This window comes from Siphateles boraxobius, unplaced genomic scaffold (assembly GCF_051911475.1).
Source record: "Siphateles boraxobius isolate OS27281-9 unplaced genomic scaffold, OSU_SipBor_1 119, whole genome shotgun sequence".
NCBI classification, from domain to species: Eukaryota; Metazoa; Chordata; class Actinopteri; order Cypriniformes; family Leuciscidae; genus Siphateles; species Siphateles boraxobius.
This window is the reverse complement of record NW_027508721.1, coordinates 763524-782016: the sequence shown is the minus strand read 5'-3', so window position 1 is coordinate 782016 and position 18493 is coordinate 763524. Positions and strand designations below refer to the sequence as shown.

The following is an 18493-nucleotide window of genomic DNA, read 5'->3' as shown; positions in this document are numbered from 1 at the left end:
TCATTTCCATAAAGACCAACTACCAAGAGCAGCGCAAATTAGTGCCTGGTTTAAGACATGCTTTGTAAATCATGTAAATCACCTGGCGTTACTCATTTGAATACTCTCCTCCCATATATTTTGCGTCTGAAAGGGAAACTCCTACAAATATATTTGCAATAAGGTCAGCCGCAAAAATAACGCCTTTTCGGTGCTACTTTTTCGCTGCTTGTCTAGTAAATTTAACGCCAAAATAGGGTTTGCACTGGCACAAGCTGTTAATAAATCTGGCCCTTAGGCTTATGAATGTGATAGGAGGGCATTATCGTAATTACAGCCAATCAGAGCAGCATGAAGGAACTACCCGCCACCAAACTCATGCTCTATTAAAACTTGATGATCTGAATAGTGACAGCTCCCTATAAAACTTTATCCACTAATGCAACTGTTGTAAGGTGTTGCTTTAGAAAAATGAGTTAATATACACTCATCTCATATCATGTTTGATGTCGGATTATTTTATCATCCACATTTTTAAAGAAGGTTTGTAATATATTCTTGTGTGTGTTTCCTGCAGGGCTCTGGGAGCAAACCCTCTGTACTGTGATTGTCACATGCAGTGGCTCTCTGACTGGGTAAAGAGCGGCTACAAGGAGCCTGGAATCGCACGCTGTACTGGTCCTGGAGAGATGACCGACAAACTACTGCTGACTACACCCTCCAAGAAATTCACGTGCACAGGTAAACCCACCCGTGCACTTCGGAGACACTCATCCTGTCACGGAGAGGGCTTTACTAACTCTAGTTTACATGCTCAGATTTTAATATTGTAAGTAATGTGATTTGATTGGTACATTTTTAGAGGTGCTGGGGACTTGTGGTTTTCCGGTGCCAGGTAAGGAAGCCGACCAGAGCCCAGTGTGAGCTCTTAAACCCCGGCCCCCTCTATCTGCCACCCAAACCTTTCCTCAGGTTTAAAGTGACCTTTGACCTGTTTTAGTTCTGTGATGCTTTACCTGCTCAATCCTATCTGTGTTTGTAATGTCTGTGGTTGTATATTTGTTATATATTTGTTTGTTTATAACATCCTGTGTAATTTCTTTTTCTCTCTGTATTTTACATAGGTCCAGTGGATGTGAACATTTTGGCTAAATGTAACCCTTGTTTATCCAATCCATGCAAGAATGATGGAACCTGCAGTAACCATCCCGTTGATTTTTACCGATGCACCTGTCCTTATGGTTTTAAGGTACATACTCACTTAAACACAAACGAGAATATCTCATTAGTGGTCTTGCCTAGGTATTAAACTTCATAAACACAACTGTCTTTGTGCTACAATGGTACAAGACGAGATTTTGTGGTTTGTTTAAGACATTACATTTCTAAGACAGCATACCTTTCACCTGGCAGGCATTACATTGCCAACCATAAATAAAATAAAATAAAAAACGATATATATGTATGTATATAGGTTATATATATATGATAACCTTACATTGAAGAAGGGCTTGGAGTCATATAGGCAGCAAAATATCATAGAGAGTTTACATAACATTTACATAACGTTTGTATGTAATGCAACATGCATGTTCATATAGGGTCAAGACTGTGAGGAACCAATTCATGCGTGCATCAGTAACCCCTGTCAGAATGGAGGAACCTGTCATCTAAAGGATGGAGAGGAAAACACTCACTGGTGAGACCGACCTTCATCATCATCATCATGAAAATGCTGAATTGTTTGAAACTACAACTGATATGTGTATGAGGACGGTAAAGAGATTATTTATTGTATTCGGGCCCTGTTGAATGTGGCTTTCATTTGGTACATTAAGTAAATGATCAGATGTGTGCGCGTGTGTGTGTCCCTGCTGCTCCGGTAATGAATATACTTTATGGACAGAGTGTGTCTAATCTGTCTTAATCAGACTGAAGTGTCTGAAACTGATCTGAGCTCACTCATGCACTTAATCATCCAATCAAAGGTCTTTCTGTGGACACACACAGCAGAGACGTGTGTGTGTGTGTGTGTGTGTGTGTGTGTGTGTGTGTGTGTGTGTGTGTGTGTGTGTGTGTGTGTGTGTGTGTGTGTGTGTGTGTGTGTGTGTGTGTGTGTGTGTGTGTGTGTGTGTGTGTGTGTGGTGAGCTCAGGTTCAGCTTTAGTCATACACCGATCAATGCTAATAAATCCTTTGTATTGGTGAATAAGAAGAGTTTCATTTGAGAACTTCTGCTTTACATTTTGATTAGCTAATGTAATTTAATAGACCCACAGACACACACGCACGCTGCATAAAATACTTTCTTCTATCCCAGTTTAATGAGACAACCATAAGTAAGCCATTCATAGGTCAATTTCCCAAAGAACGAAAACACTGTTGCTCTGTAGTGCTTTCACATATTCAGTCAACTTTGGGTTCAAACAATGGCATGAATTTGGAACCTGATAATGTACTGTAAATGAATAACAGTTAAATGTATTCTCCTCAGTGCGAAGCATCATAAATCATAAATGTAAGATTTAACCAGTTTCATTAGTGGTTTTCGCACTTTTGGTTTAAGGCAAGGATCACTATTTCTTATCTGAATTCAAACCAGCTTAATTGAACGAGGCACTGTATAGTGTTTATAGTGTGAGCTTAAATATTAAACTCATCCTGTTGGTGCTTTGGGCATTAATGATACCTTAAATTGTGCATCTTGTTGAAGAGAGATTATTTAATGATAATTTCTAAGAACCCATTCTTAACATTTTGGGAATAAATAGTGGATTTTATTTTTTTTTTTGAAGGAGGCACACAAACCATGCAGTATGTAGGAACCACAATATATAGAACAATTGACTATGATAAATTTAGTATTACTGAAACAAACAATTATAGAATATCAGTAATGTTCATAGAGTTTCAGTGAATTAAAAGTTTCAAAAGGATTAAAAAGTCTTACGCAGTTGTTATGCGTGTATGTTCAGGTGTGTATGTCCAGATGGATTTGAGGGCGACGAATGTGAGATAAATATCGATGACTGTGAAGATAATGACTGTGAGAATAACTCCACATGTGTGGATGGCATCAACAACTACACCTGTCACTGCTCACCTGAATACACAGGTAACTTACACACACACACACACACACACACACACACACACACACACACACACACACACACACACACACACACACACACACAGTCACAAGCAAAATGGTCGGTGTTCTCTGTGCTTTATGTGTTTAACTGTCTGATGCTAACATGCAAATGTGCTGCTTGAGCTAACATGCTAACATGTCAAACACGTCCTCTGTATTCTTTGTTTTCCTACCTTTTCTCGCTACCTGTTTCTCTTTTTCTACTAGCTGCTAATAATAATGAGGTGGAGAAAGGTTAGTTTACTCTCTTTCACTTCATACTCCCATTGTCTGTCTCTTCTTTCCTTTGCTGTTTCTGGCTAGTGCGTACTCTGTGCTTGCTGAAGTATGAAATGCACACTCACACACTTTTTTTCTTGTTGATACACTGTCAATGGAGGTGTATTGTATCGTTGTTCTTCAGAGTATTGGTATTTTGTCATCTTCTACACTGAGACTACACTGGACACGCAAACAGACTTCTACTGGTTTAATGGGATGCGACATGTTTACAGTAAAAAATGCTATGATTATACATACTCTTCCCACTCTTTCTGACTGTTCATAATGAGTATGTGTATGTGCAGGGGAGCTGTGTGAAGATAAGCTGGATTTCTGCGCTTCAGAGCTGAACCTGTGTCAGCACGACTCGAAATGTATTCTGACCGCTAAGGGCTTCATGTAAGTCACTAAATTCCCTACTATCTGTGTTAGACTCAGCCTCAAACAATAAATCCACATACTTGATCATTTGAAACATACTGGCAAAAACAGATTCACTGGTTATTATCAGTCCATTTGAAAAAAAAAAACGTGTTTAAAATATACTCGGCCACTTTCGAGGATGAATTTACCACTACGTTTGGCAAAACATGATACGTTTTTAGCATCAAATCTTTTAAAGCACTTCAGAGTTTTGAATTTAACTTCATAGCAAATAAATTATCCACATGTAGAACTTAGTTTTTTAAATGTATGTAAAATATTTACATAAACATATATATATATATATATATATATATATATATATATATATATATATATATATATACATACATACATACATACATACACAGTACTTGTGAAAAGTTTGGAATAATAACGATTTTTTAAAATGTTTTTGAAAGAATTTTCTTATGCTAACCCAGGCTGCATTTATTTGATAAACAATACAGTAAAAACAGTAATATTCTGAAATATTCTAACAATTTAACTGCTTTTTCCTATTTGAATACATTTTAAAATATAATTTATTCCTGTAATGGCAAAGCTGAATTTTCAGCATCATTACTCCTGTCTTCAGTGTCACATGATCCTTCAGAAAGCATTCCAATATGCTGATTTGCTGCTCAATAAACATTTATTATTATTATCAATGTTGAAAACTTTTCAATGCAGTGTATAACAGCTTCCACAGAAATATAAAGCAGCACAACTATTTTCAACATTGATAATAATAAGAAATGTTTTTGAGCAACACAGGAATAATTCACATTTTCAAATATTTTTAAATTGAAACCAGTTATTTTTAATTGTAATAATATTTCACAATATTACTGTTTTTTTTATCAAATAAATGGTTGAGCAAAAGAGACTTAAAAAACAAAAAAAAATAAAACAAATTTTTGCTGACCGCAAACCTTTGAATGCTGGTCTATTTATATAATATACTGACCAATCATATCATGACAATATCTCTTCTGACTCCAGTGCATTAGTGCTGTACAGACGTTTAAATCCTTGCCTATAAAAACTGCCCTTCTGCAGTCCCTTAAGCCTTTTGGATCCAAAACCTTTTTGGATTCGGTTTCATCACTCTCTCCCCTCCAGACGTCCCCTTCTCTCATCTCATATTTTATTTTATCCCTCTCTCCACCAGACCAAAAATGTTCGCCATGTTAGAAAACATCAGATGTGTGTTTCCTTCTCTGCTGATATGTGTGTGAGCAGCAGACCACATAAGTTCATTTGTGTGTTTTTATGCCCATTGGTGCAGATGTTAACACAACACTAGAGCTGTGTGGAATGCAGCTGGAGTCTCTGAGGTTCTGCTCTATGTTTGTGTTCTGATATTCAATTACAGCTCTCCCGTTGTGTTTACTATAAAAATGAGCTGGAGGGGGGTGTTTTAAATATGATATGATGCGATACGAAGAGATGATGAATGTGTTTATGTAGCGCTTTAGGGCGTGTGTAAATTCATTCAAAAGAACTTCAATTTCAGTGGTTTAAGTAACTAAAACTTTAGTAATTAGAGAAGTCTAATCTCACAACACAATAGATTTCACTGTTCATATACTGTACTTATACTATTTAAAAAAAGAAGCATGATCCCAACCGCACCACTGAACATACAACAGATGTTGGCATGTTCAGGTTTAACTTTAGACCCCAAACCTATTTAGATGGACCTTAAATTACTTAAGTACACTTTGACTTACTTTCAATTAAAGTAAAGTTTTGTGGCTTTTAGTCCACAGCTATTTGCTTTGAGGCATCTAAAAGCTAGCGAAGGGGCTCAAACTTTTCTATGCTAAAGACCCTCATTTATTTATTTTTCTAGTCTCTGGGAAATGCTTGGGTTGGGATGCAGATGCAGATGCAAATTTACTCTCATTAAGGGTTAGGGCAAAATGTAAATATTCTGACATTGCGACTGAGTTAGGATTTTAATCTTATTAAAATTTGCCATGGAAACCACAGGCTCCTCGTTACTATAGTAAAAAGTAACTACTGTATGTGTGGTTAATAAAAAAAAACTATGGCTTAACAGCGCTGATTTCAGTAAGAAGTGTTTGAATTCGCCTCAGAATTAATGACGAATTCAGTAAAGAATTTTGATTTAAACTAGTTTAAAGCCTGATGAAACAGCGTTGACATTCTCAACAGCATTAACATGGAGAACAGGAGAAACACTTTGATGCCCTGAACGAACAAGTTAGAAATCTTTCCAATCCACAAATCACCAACATTTATCATGGATTTACCGTGGTAACAATACTTGTAACATGGTATTTTGGCATAACTATGGTATATTTATATTGAATGTGAATCTGTAGCCCTGAAATGATTGGAGTTAAAGATGAAGATGTGAGTTTTAAATGTTAAATGTGATGACGTTTTTTTGTGTGTGTGTTTGTGTAGGTGCGAGTGTACTCCAGGTTACACCGGGGAGCACTGTGAGGTGGATTTTGACGATTGTGTAGATAATAAGTGTAAAAACGGGGCTCAGTGTATTGATGCTGTGAATGGCTACACGTGTGTGTGCCCAGAAGGATACAGGTGAGCATGAACACACTAGATCATCAGAGATCACCATATGGAATACGTGTCTCACTGTGTGTGTGTGTGTGTGTGTGTGTGTGTGCGCGCGCGCAGTGGGCTCTTCTGCGAGTTCTCTCCTCCAATGGTCCTGCCGAGAACAAGTCCGTGTGACCACTATGACTGTGCCAACGGTGCACAGTGTGTTGTCAAGGACACAGATCCTGTGTGTCAGTGTCTCCATGGTTACCAGGGCGTGCACTGTGAGAGGCTGGTCAGTGTCAACTTCATAAATAGAGAATCGTTCCTGCAGATCCCCTCCAACCTCATTACAGAACAGGCCAATATATCACTACAGGTACATGTCATAAAAAAGATCATTCTGCTTGTGTGTTTGAGTGTGAGTGAGAGATTGTTAATTCTTCATCAAAAATGCATAAACACACTCATGTGGTCTGTATGCGTGTAATAGATCGCCACAGATGAGGATAATGGGGTGTTGCTCTATAAAGGAGATAATGAACACATCGCTGTGGAGCTCTACAGAGGCAGACTGAGAGTCAGTTATGATTCTGGATCATATCCTCCATCTGCCATTTACAGGTACACACACGATTTAGTAGACACTGTAGGCATTTTAAAGCAGCTCATTCACTCAGAATTTAGAGTTGGAACTATACATTTTACAATATGCTAAATCAAGACCAGGACAATCATCTATCAATACATCTCATTTTATTTACTCCAGACTCCATATACCATTCAAAAGTTTGGGATCAGTCATTTTTTAAAGACATTTTACTCTTTATTTAGCAAGGATGCCTTGCATTTATAAAAAGTGATAAACAATTATAATGTTACATAAGATTTCTTTTTCAATAGTTTTCTATTTCTTTCCATTCACCATTGATTTCTGAAACTAATGTATCACAGTTTCTACAAAAATATTAAGCAGCACAATTATTTTCACCATTGATAATAATAAGAAATGTTTCTGTGCACCAAATCAGCCTATTAGAAGGATTTCTGAAGGATCATGTGACGCGTTCTCTCCCTCTCTCTCTCTAGAGAGAAACTAAGAGAATGTTCAGCCAGGGGTCTTACACCTTCTTTCAGGCAAAGAATATCATAATGATAGAGGGGTAAAGCAGGACCCCCATTACATATGGTATCAAATTCAGGGTTACATTTTAGCCGGTAGTAATATGCATATTTCCATATTATTGTATTTACATGGTTTTGTTTCAAAGCCATTAAAATAATCATTATTTTCAGAATTATATACTAGTACATTAGAATTAAATGTTACTTTATACATTTTTAATGTGGGAGCAATAATTAAATATTAAAGTCACCATAATATCGAATTTTTTTGAATATTGCAGCATTTATTATAAATAATTTATCCGTGAACATTTTTTTTTAATTCATGTTAATCTTCTCTTCTCTGGTGACATGTTTACTAGCACATGTCACTCACATGAGATCACAGCATTAACAAACCATAACAATTCAACGATCCAATCAATTCCCAATGGACAAAATCAAGTCCCGTTTTTTCTTGTTCAAGAAGCCATTTCAAGGATATGTCACAAATCACAATAAGAAAGAAAAGAATATCGCAACTGCCGTTTTATACTCTACTTTAGCTTTGGGTAAGGTTATTTTAATTATTAACTGAAATTAGACTGAGATCAAAAAGTAGTTGGCAAAGGGTCACAGGCTTCTTTTGAAGATCTCTGGTAGAAGCAAACCCTTAAAAGCTTGTTTTTTTTTCTCAACAGTAATGAGGAAAAATCTTTCTTCTGAAGAATTTTTTTTTATTAAGTCTAATCAATTTAAAGGGGTCATCAACTGCCTTTTTATTTTTACATTTTTAAATGTTCTCTGAGGTCCACTTATAATGTTATCAAGATTTTTACATCAAAAAAGATTTAGAAGTAACTACTTTCTGTAATCCTGAAGTAATCCTGTTTCTGACCCTCTCTTTCCAACACTTTGTTTTGATGGGTGTGACGCATTTAAGACTTGGAATAAATGGCCACTGCTATGATTGGGTAACAGTTTTGCATGTTAAAATAATTTTAAACATCCCCACCAAAATTACACGTTTGAATTTGTTTTGACAAATTCTGATTTTTTTAAATATCTGGTTACATTGATACGTATTACATATGCTTTATAAGTCTTGATTGTGGCAAATAAATTTTTAATACATGGAGTTACCACAGTTATAATTGACAAAGGATAACTTAAGTTGTTTCATGTAAACAAAACATTGTCTGCCGCACTGTCATTCTTATTTGCTATTCATCGTTCATCCTTTTTTCGATTACGTTTTAAACATATACATTGTCATTTGGTGTGGTGTGAAAACATGTTGTAATTTCTTATTGATGACAAAACAGAAGAAACAGATCTCGCTCACCGAAGCTTTTATTTAGGATTACAGCGGCTTAGATCAAAACAAAAACAAAAGCAAAGGCATTGTTCTCTAAGCAAAGGATAGAACGTCCTGGTTGCGTATGAAGGTTCCCTGAAGGAGGGAACGTAGGACGTAGTCGACGTCAACTGAATGGGGATCGTGTCAGAGAGCCAATGTTCTTCGAGTACTATTGAACGAGCCAATGGAATTGGCGTGCGTGATTCGCATCACACACTCCGCCCCCGCAGCGCGGGTATAAATATTGAAGTGGATGCACGCACTAGTAGCTTTTTTGCTGAGGAGCCGAGCGTAACCCGGAGTCAGCGGTGGTCCAGCGGAAGTGGGAAGGGGACTACGTCCTCCGTTCCCTCCTTCAGGGAACGGTGGGTTGCATACGCAACCAGGACGTTCCCTTTCAGTCGATAACGTCGGACATAGTCAACGTCGACTGAATGGGGATAACGCCCATTCGGCTTGGATTGTGCCCCTTTGAAAACGCCACTAAAGCTGCCACCTTCCAGTGTCTAGACAAAAGCCTCCTGATGCCGCCGCAATTTTAAGGCGGGGAAGGACAAGGCTTAGGCCAGGGAAGTCACTGCTGTTCCTACAGGACCACTGGGAAAGCGTTCCCGTACATTGGAAGGAAGGGATGCTGCAGAAGCCACATCCTACCCAAGGGGAGGTAAGTGGAAAATACGCATATGAACTGGGCGGATGACCGGGCAGTACGACATGGAATGTCACTGGGGTGGCTCCAACCTAAGACGGGGGGAGACTCACTGGACAGTGACGGCAGAGAGCCTCTGCCGAGGGAAGACACAGGCTCGACAGTAGGGAGCCGTATCGTGGAAGAATACACATATATGGGGTCGCCGTAGGGACCGCAACATATGGACCCAGCCTAACACAGGTTCCACACTGCTTACAAGTGGTAGGCCTAACACCAGCCGTTCCGCACGTCCGACGTCGGAGGGGTGTGAAGGAACTTGACAGGGTTCAGATTTAAGGGAACTCAACTGGAGCTTGCAAGCTCACCACCTGCTCCTATTACGGGAGACGTAGGAACCTTGGGCACAATCCAAGCCGGGGTCTCAGCTTGTGAGAGTTAGCCGGCCCGAACTCCAGGCACAATACGTTGATTGAAAGCGAGCAAGTCCCTACCCTGTAGTAGAGACCATGCGAGCAGGAGAACTGATATAACAGAATTTTTAACTCACTGCCTGCAGTGGTTCAGGGGTGGTCTCTGCAGTGCAGTTACACCAGAGATAAGGCCCAAGAGGATAAAGAGGGACGCAAGGATTTACATTACCTTGCTCCTCAGGAACCTGACGATTAGGACGTGCCTCTCCATACTTCTACATCACGATGAGCGTTGTTTAAACACCGAGGCAACATAATTTTGAGGGTGAAGGAAAACAGCCTACTCCAACCCATCTTGCAGGAAAGAGAGCACTGAAATGACCGAAAGCTTTCAGGATCTCCTCTGGAGAGAAGATGCACTCAACGACTAGGTTCCACTTCTAAAGGCGTTAGCACGCTACCCATTTCTAGAGGGTGCTCGCAGAAGTGATGGTATCTATCACATGTCCCTGTGATAGCCACCTAAAACTCTGCGTTCAGACGTAATACCACCTGGAATCTCCAGGGTTAGAACATGGGTGCCATCGTGCCCCGTCCCTGAAAAAGTGTTCAGGGGAAGTCAGGAAGGCTGTTGATGGGAACCAGGTCTGGTTGGGCCAATAAGGCGCAACTATGAAGACCTGCTCCCTCCTGACTTGGCACCATAGGTGAAAGCGACGGGCGCAAAAAGACAAGAGCACTGCTCAACACAACATGTGAAGATCACTGAGCTTCAGGAGCATTTCTCCTATGCACTTGTGTGATAAATTCACTGAACTTCAGGAGCATTTCTTCTCAACACTTGCGTGTCATAAATTCACTGAGTTACAGGAGCATGTCTGCTCAAAACTTGAGTGCGAAGAACTTCACTGAGCTACAGGAGCATTGCTGCTCAACACTTGCGTGTGATAAATTCACTGAGTTACAGGAGCATGTCTGCTCAAAACTTGAGTGCGAAGAACTTCACTGAGCTACAGGAGCATTTCTGCTCAACACTGGGTGTGAAAGAATTCACTGAGCTTCAGGAGCACTGCTGCTCAACCCCTGAGTGCGATGAATTCACTGAGCTACAGGAGCATTGCTGCTCAACACCTGAGTGCGAGGAACTTCACTGATTTTCAGGAGCATTTCTGCTCAACATGAAGTGTGATGAATTCACTGACTTGAGCAGGCGCCAAGCGACCACCACGTAGTCGCTTTTAGGAGGCTGGGGGCAGCTGAGAGCCAGTGTCTGTCCAAGGGTTGTCCGCTTGGACAGAAATAACTGGCAGGGAGACGAAACCGGAGAGGCAACTGAGCGGCCCCGGAGTGGTCATGACTCAGCTAGGCCCCAGGGGATGGAGACTCCACTCACCCTGGCTGTAACTGTCATGAGGCTCGTTGGCGGCACGATTGAGTAAAGCGGGAAGAGTGGAACAAAGCATCTTCAGAAGCTTCTGACTCCAAGGAGGAGGTGGCGGGTGAGTTGACATGCAAGGGAAGCTTGCGCAACGGTCGCAATGTCTAACAACTCGAAGCATGAATGCCCGTGTAGTCGAGGGTCGCCCAGGCCCCCGTTAAAACACACCCTTTATACATGACTATAGTCACACAGGGTGAGCTGCTCTGCCACGGTCACCTCGGGACTCGGTCATGAAGCTAGCGCTGAAGCGGTCATATATGGAGGAAAGCCAATGGCTGCATCTACCATATGCCCCAGGAGCCTCTGAAAGTTCTTTCAGTGGGACCCTTTCTAACTTCAAACACCAGCTGAACACACTCTCATTGTAGAGACACATTAGACCGAGTCCATCTCCAAAACTGAAAAAAGAGATACTCAGCCCGTGGGCGAGATTACTCTCTCCCAGTTGACCTGAAGACCCATCGGGCTCTGGAGCACTCGAAGGGAAGGACTCTGTACTGATACTTCAACCCTCACACGCAACACACAGGATGCCCTGTGGCGCGGAAGGTAGAGATCTGAAGCACATGTCTTTCAGGTCGGAGCTGCAGACCAATCTTGGGACAAGATGGTCACGACCCACCACCTAGTAGCACGAAGAACGAGTTTACAACTGGCCTTCATACCGGCTGGAAGAGTGGCTAAATCAAATCCTTTGCCAGCAGGATAAGATAAGCACGCACAAGTCAGGAGCACTGCTCAACACTAGGTGTGATGAATATCACTGACTTGAGTGGGATAGCCGAGCCTGAGGTGGGGCAGCAAAGTAGAGAGAGTGGTGTTAGTGTGCTGTGCAACACTTACCTGTCTCCACTAGCGGCAGGGGGCGCGTGAGAAGGTGGATGACCGGGTCCTCGAACGCACCAAGCTGCCTGCTGGCGACCAAGGTGGAGCTGAGGGGTGTAAGGCTATACAGGGTCACACCCGCCAGACTGGCCCCAGGAACAGATGAATTTGCTCTCTCTTTGAAGTGTGGGTACCGCTTGCTCCGCTTTTTTTTTTTTTTTTGGGGGGGGGGAGCCAGCGGTGGAAGAGACACACACACACAAACAAAGACTCCACCCGGCCCTCACCCGGGGGGAGGGAGTGATCATGCCAACTCCAAGAGTATCTCATCCATCCCTAGGCGACCTGCTCCGGAATGTTTTCACTGTTGCTTGCCACCTGGCTTGGCAGCGCCTGGAGCGGGCTGGGCATCTCTACTGCGACCGGGGACTCGCGCTTCACGGACGAAGGCAAGTCTTGATCTCAACACCGCGACAGTCATATTCCCGCAATGAGAACATGAGCTGTCCACAAAAGCTGCCTCAGCATGCCGAACATATAAATATATATATATATACATATACATATTTATATACATATAAATACATAGCTCAAACATATGATGCAACAATTGTGACCGTCAGAGAGGAAAAGGGAACGACCGCATCCAGAAACGCGCAGGTGGAATGACATCTTGAAAAAGACGCAAACACACCCGTATTGCTCTTTCCGAAAATAGGACCGTCACCAATGCCGGAGCACACAGTTGAATGACCGCGGCAACACTGAACAGTGAACTGAAACAGTGAAGCACTCCGTTTCCGCCCTCTAACCAGCCGTCAACACACACAAACATTTAGAATTTGTTGCTGTTAAAACAGCGGTTGAGAGCTCAAAGCTCGCGATCACCGCTGCACTCGCGCTGTAGAACACCAGCACTGGGAGAGTCTTCCTGAAGAACACCGACACACTCGCTCGTTGTAAACAACAGCATTCTCAGAGACATCAAACGATCGGCTCTGAAGCGAAAGGCAACTAGTATGTGCATCCACTTCCGTATTTATACCCGCGCCGCAGGGGCGGAGTGTGTGATGCGAATCACGCACGCCAATTCCATTGGCTCGTTCAATAGTACTCGAAGAACATTGCCACTCTGACGCGATCCCCATTCAGTCGACGTCGACTACGTCCGACGTTATCGACTGAAAGAGAACAGCAAATCACAACTATTTAGAGTTTGACTGCGGCGCTACAGTATAAATACTCAGTACATATCAAACGATCTGTATCAGAGAAAGATACATGTGACACATGGTAAAAACTCTGTCTCTCAGACTTGTTTGTCTGCACTGCATCATCTTTTATTTTCAGCCTTTCTGAAAAGCCTGCACCGAACGGTGTCTTGTTTGAAAACAAATCCACAGTAAAATGAAGCGAACAAATGACATGACATGTCTTACTGACGCGATCTGACTGGACCTTCGTTTAAAAGAAAAGTTAATCCACACTTTCTTAATGTTAGGATCACAAGAAAGGCAATGCAAAGACAGTTTTTTTCCCACAACTTGGCACTTCAAAGACTCTTGTAATCCTCAGAGGCATCTCTCTCATTTTGTTGCTTGAGTATTACTGTATCTGCGTCTCTCTCGTATTTACTAGTACATGACGTGTGAACCGGTGGGCAGGGCTAAAGAGGTAATGATGTAGAAGTAGGCGTTGATCTTCTGCAGAGGCGTCCTTTTGTCACACTATGACGTAATAATGTGACAAAATCCGAAACAAGTCATTTTTTGAGCTTGGTTTCAATAAAAGTTCTTTTTTGGAATTACAAGGTAATTTGGAGGTTCTGCAACTCTCAGGATATTTTTATAGTACAATGATCCCTTTTAAATTATTGACCCCTATTTAAATTATTATTTTGGAATTACACTCACTGTTCACTTTTGCTCTCTCCCTAGTGTTGAGACGATAAATGATGGCAGTTTTCATGTAGTGGAGCTGGTGGCAAAGGATCAGTCTCTGTCACTGTCTATTGATGGAGGAAGCCCCAAATCCATCAACACTGCCAACAGTCCCAGCCCAGCACCCAGCCCTGCTCCACTTTACCTTGGGGGTATGTACAACACAGCAGCCACTTTGAAACTTGGTTAGGTTTTTTTCTAACTCTGGATCTTACCAGAATTAGTTAACAGCAATGAAAAAAAAATCTAAAATCAAATAATTAGCTCCTCTTTTCTCAGGAATTCCTCAGCAGTCTGGATTGGCCTCATTGCGTCAGGGCTCCGGGAGGAACGGCTCTAGTTTCCACGGCTGTATACGAAACCTCTACATTAATGACCAGCTTCAGGACCTCACTCAGTTCCTGCTGCAGGAGGGGGTGGTGCCCGGCTGCCAGCCCTGCCAGCGGAGTGTGTGCGCTCACGGGCAGTGCCATGCCACCGGACAATCCTCCTTCAGCTGTGAGTGTGAGGCCGAATGGACTGGCTCTCTGTGTGACCAGCAGATCAACAACCCATGTGACGGGAACAAGTAAGAGACCGAAAAATGCACACACACACACTGGTTTCATTATATTAGAGTGGACATCTAATTTTTTTGTCATTTTGTGTGTGTGTCAGGTGTATCCATGGTTCCTGTTTGCCCATAAACGCATACTCGTACAGCTGTCGCTGTCATCCAGGCTTTGCAGGTGTATTGTGTGATGAAGAGGAGCAGTTGAGTCCCTGTCAGTACATAGCATGTAAACACGGGCGCTGTCGCGTGTCTGGGCTGGGGAAAGCCTACTGCGAGTGCAACAGCGGCTACACAGGGCAAAGCTGTGATAGAGGTACGACGGCCTGGTTTCAACCTTTAAATGAAACCGGATCTGATGAGAAAAATGTGACATTGCAATACAGTAGGTTTTTGAACAATATTGCCGTAGCTACAAGAAATTGAAGTTTCCAAGTGAAATGTCCACTAAGAGTAACATTGAAAGTGATTTCATTTTCTCCAATACAGCCAAAGGCTTTAATTAGGAGAAAACATTTTTAAATAATGTTTAGTCAACTTTTAAATCAAGCAACAGGAAAGTATTTTCCCTAAACCTTGCCTAGGGTTGCACACTGTATTAGTAGTCCCACCATATCTGTTATCGGACGTTATTTGTGCTGTTTTTAAATTTATCGGTATTGGTTGATATTTGATCTTTAATTGTGCTCATGCTCATTTACTCTTTTTTTTATTTTTTTATTACCTTTGCTGTCATCTATTACTCACTTAACATTAATCTAATAATATTGATACAACCATTATAGTTTTTAGTGTTTTTAAAAAAAAATTAAATTGACAAAAGAATTTTAATACTCCACCTTTATCGGTTATTGGCCGAAAATATGATGATATAAGCTGATAATAATATGTATTAGGCTATATTATAGACTTGGTGGTGTTGGTCAGTATAGTAATATAATAAAATCCTAAAATTGGATTTCAAATTGAATATTATTTAGAGACTATAGCATTTTTTAAAATAATTAATGGCACCTTACTGTGCATTTAAGCTACTTGCGGAATTTATGGTTGAAATGGGACATACAACTTGTGCTCTGTATTCTAAACCTTCTAATAACCTCCTCCTCTATTCTTTATTTTTCTCAATAGGAAACAAAAGTCATAGTATTTTATCACCACTAGTAGTCATGTCACCTGGAAACTGTAGAAATTTGTACCTGTGGTCACTTTGTTCACGTTTAAAACAGCATATGCATGATCTCATTTTTATCATGAAGACAGGTACTCACCTGTACTGGAATTGTGCTTGCATGTTTCAAAAATGTCTTTAATTCTTCCCCAGTATGTTGTTAAGTTGTGCTTTCATTCTAAACTTGTTTATTTTTCTGTTGAAATGCTAACCCTGTGAGGAGCTAATCCTACGCTATTATTGTTGTTTTTACTAACGTTCGTTTTTAAACTTCCTGTAACCTTCAAGCTGCTACTGAAAGCGGTGTGGACCCCACTCAGGTCCGCCAGGTGAGGGATGCATGTTAGTGTTCAATCTTCAATTTCTTCCTTTCTTGAGTCACTAATAAACCTCAAGCTTTAAGACACCCATATTCCTGCAGCCCCTACAACCATCGTCTCTCCTCTTCCTTTTCTGATTTCACATTTTGTGTTTTCTTAGGAGTTACCTTTCAATTTCCCAGTAAAAATTTCATGAAAAAAAAAATGGTGATTGATATACTATATATTCCATATAGAGCTCAATCTTTTTTTTTTTCTCTCTCTCTCTCTGTAGAGATGGCGTGTCGGGGGGAACGGGTCCGAGATCACTATCAGACGCAGCAGGGCTACACAGCGTGCCAAAGCACAGAGAAGGTCTCCCGTTTAGAGTGTCGGGGCAGCTGTGGGGACGGGACCTCCTGTTGCGCCCCTCTCCGCAGCAAACGCAGGAAATACACCTTCCAATGCACAGACGGATCCTCTTTTGTACAGGAGGTGGAAAAAGTCGTCAAGTGTGGCTGCACAAAATGTCCATCCTAAAAACGAAAAAGAAGAAATACACCCCCCCCCCTCCCCCCCCCTTGTTTGAAGTCCCCTGTTTTACCTTTTTTTGTCAGTGTTGGACTAATGTTTTTTCCTTCTAAGGAGATAATGGATTACTGTAAGATAAAGAACAAACCTATTTTTTATTATGAAGTGGAGGAAAAAAAAGACAAAAAATTGATTTTAGAGTTTTTTTTTTTGCCATCATTTTAGGTACTGTGACATTTCTGATTACATTTGTTTTTTTGTTTGGAAAAATCACCTCAGACCAGAATGGAAAGCAAACACACCCTGACGACACGTTTCACTTTTTTGTGTCTTTCTTTGTGCCATTCTTTTACACGGTTTTCTGGACTGCCGTAACTCATTTCACCTGGACTTTGTGAAGGTGAGATAACGTATCACTATGGAGACAGCAGGGGGATTCGCTGCGAGAGGAGGTCACTCCTCCTACTTCCTTAAAGTTGACCACATAAAACACACTATCATAGCTGCTTCTATACACACACACCCCTAACCCACGAAGTGTACACAGATGATCTCTTCCAGCATGCGCGCACACACACACACACACACACACACACACACACGCTCTCTTCTGCCACATTATAAACCATGTGTATTTATTGTATCAAAAATACTGTCACATTACTTATACTCGGTATAGCCCTTTGCTTCCCTGGAGTTACAGTTGGAATTTCTTAATATATATTAATTTATATTCCTCTTACCAATTTAAATCACTCATAGCTTACTGAGTAGAATAACTAACGTTGTGTCTCCTTCATTTGGTTGGTTTGACCAATGGGACTGTTGTATTTACCATAAAAAAAGAGAAAAAAAAAACCTAGTGGTGTTATAAATCTTCAAATGTGAAGTGAAAACATTGTATATTTTTGTCGAATCTCCTAAAAATTTGTATGGTGACACAGACGTGCTTTATATTAGAGTTTAAATGTATAGTTAAAATCTCCCCATGTATTCAGTATAGAGCACATGCCATAGTTCAAAAAAATAACAGTAGCGTCCATAGCCGTCAATAAACCTCTTTTGAAAATATCCTCCTTGCGAATCCTTTTTAATGATACAGATAGAAAGAAAAACTGTGACTTTTTCTAAATGATACTACTTTGTTACCACTCTGTTTCCCCCATGTTAACATGTTGCTGCTAAATTGGTATTGTAGACTTTGGATGATGATGATGCTGATGTTTATTGTAGAGGACGTTGCTCATTCATTGAGCAAATTGTTTTACTGATCAATGAATAAAGATGTCCCCTCCCTCTTCAAGCTTGTTTCTCTGTATGTAACGCTTGCGTAGCCACACATCCACAACACGTTCATCTGGTTATTCAGTCTGGCTCCTTAATATCAATTTCAATTTATACAATAAATGTTTGCACCACACTTATAAGATAAATGATGCACAGGCCATTGTGGTCGTGATTTTCAGCACATCATTTAAAAAAAAAAAAAAAAATCGCAATGTTTCCAGCAGGTGGCGATATAGTTCACTCATTACTGCATTTTCCTTGCAGCTGCTCCCTCAGCCGGTGTTATTTGGCACACCATGTGTTTTGAACATTCATGTAAATCTTCCACCAAAGCATCTTGGATAAACTGCTCAAATTGTCTCTAAAACACAACAAATGAAGGATGAATCTTACTAATCTGAAAAAAGAAGGCATGACAATAATGCGCTGTTAATTTTAATTAGCTTTTAATAGTTATTAATTGCGATAGTTGGGCTAGGCTACATCTAAATCCTTACCGAAATGGAAAAAAAAGATTGGTGCTTTTACATGTATTATACCACAATATGGTTTGGCAAACATCAAAATAATTG

General features: G+C 40.8%; 1 protein-coding gene across 13 annotated transcripts in view; it reads left to right on the top strand.

Moving 5' to 3' along the window:
• slit2 (slit homolog 2 (Drosophila)) overlaps nucleotides 1-17937 on the top strand; it is an 83999-nt gene extending 66062 nt beyond the window's left edge. For 8 of the 13 annotated variants that reach the window (XM_077203308.1, XM_077203333.1, XM_077203343.1 and 5 more), the window contains 12 exons: nucleotides 557-720; nucleotides 1104-1228; nucleotides 1581-1678; nucleotides 2954-3093; nucleotides 3699-3792; nucleotides 6256-6393; nucleotides 6490-6730; nucleotides 6845-6975; nucleotides 14081-14235; nucleotides 14363-14651; nucleotides 14741-14949; nucleotides 16399-17937. In XM_077203308.1, the coding sequence (XP_077059423.1) occupies nucleotides 557-720; nucleotides 1104-1228; nucleotides 1581-1678; nucleotides 2954-3093; nucleotides 3699-3792; nucleotides 6256-6393; nucleotides 6490-6730; nucleotides 6845-6975; nucleotides 14081-14235; nucleotides 14363-14651; nucleotides 14741-14949; nucleotides 16399-16643 (2029 nt within the window). In that variant the 3' untranslated portion in view covers nucleotides 16644-17937. Of the gene's footprint in view, nucleotides 1-556; nucleotides 721-1103; nucleotides 1229-1580; nucleotides 1679-2953; nucleotides 3094-3698; nucleotides 3793-6255; nucleotides 6394-6489; nucleotides 6731-6844; nucleotides 6976-14080; nucleotides 14236-14362; nucleotides 14652-14740; nucleotides 14950-16092; nucleotides 16134-16398 lie in introns of all 13 variants that reach the window. The other 5 variants (XM_077203397.1, XM_077203388.1, XM_077203376.1 and 2 more) reach the window with 1 other exon arrangement.
• Nucleotides 17938-18493: the final 556 nt, after the last annotated feature.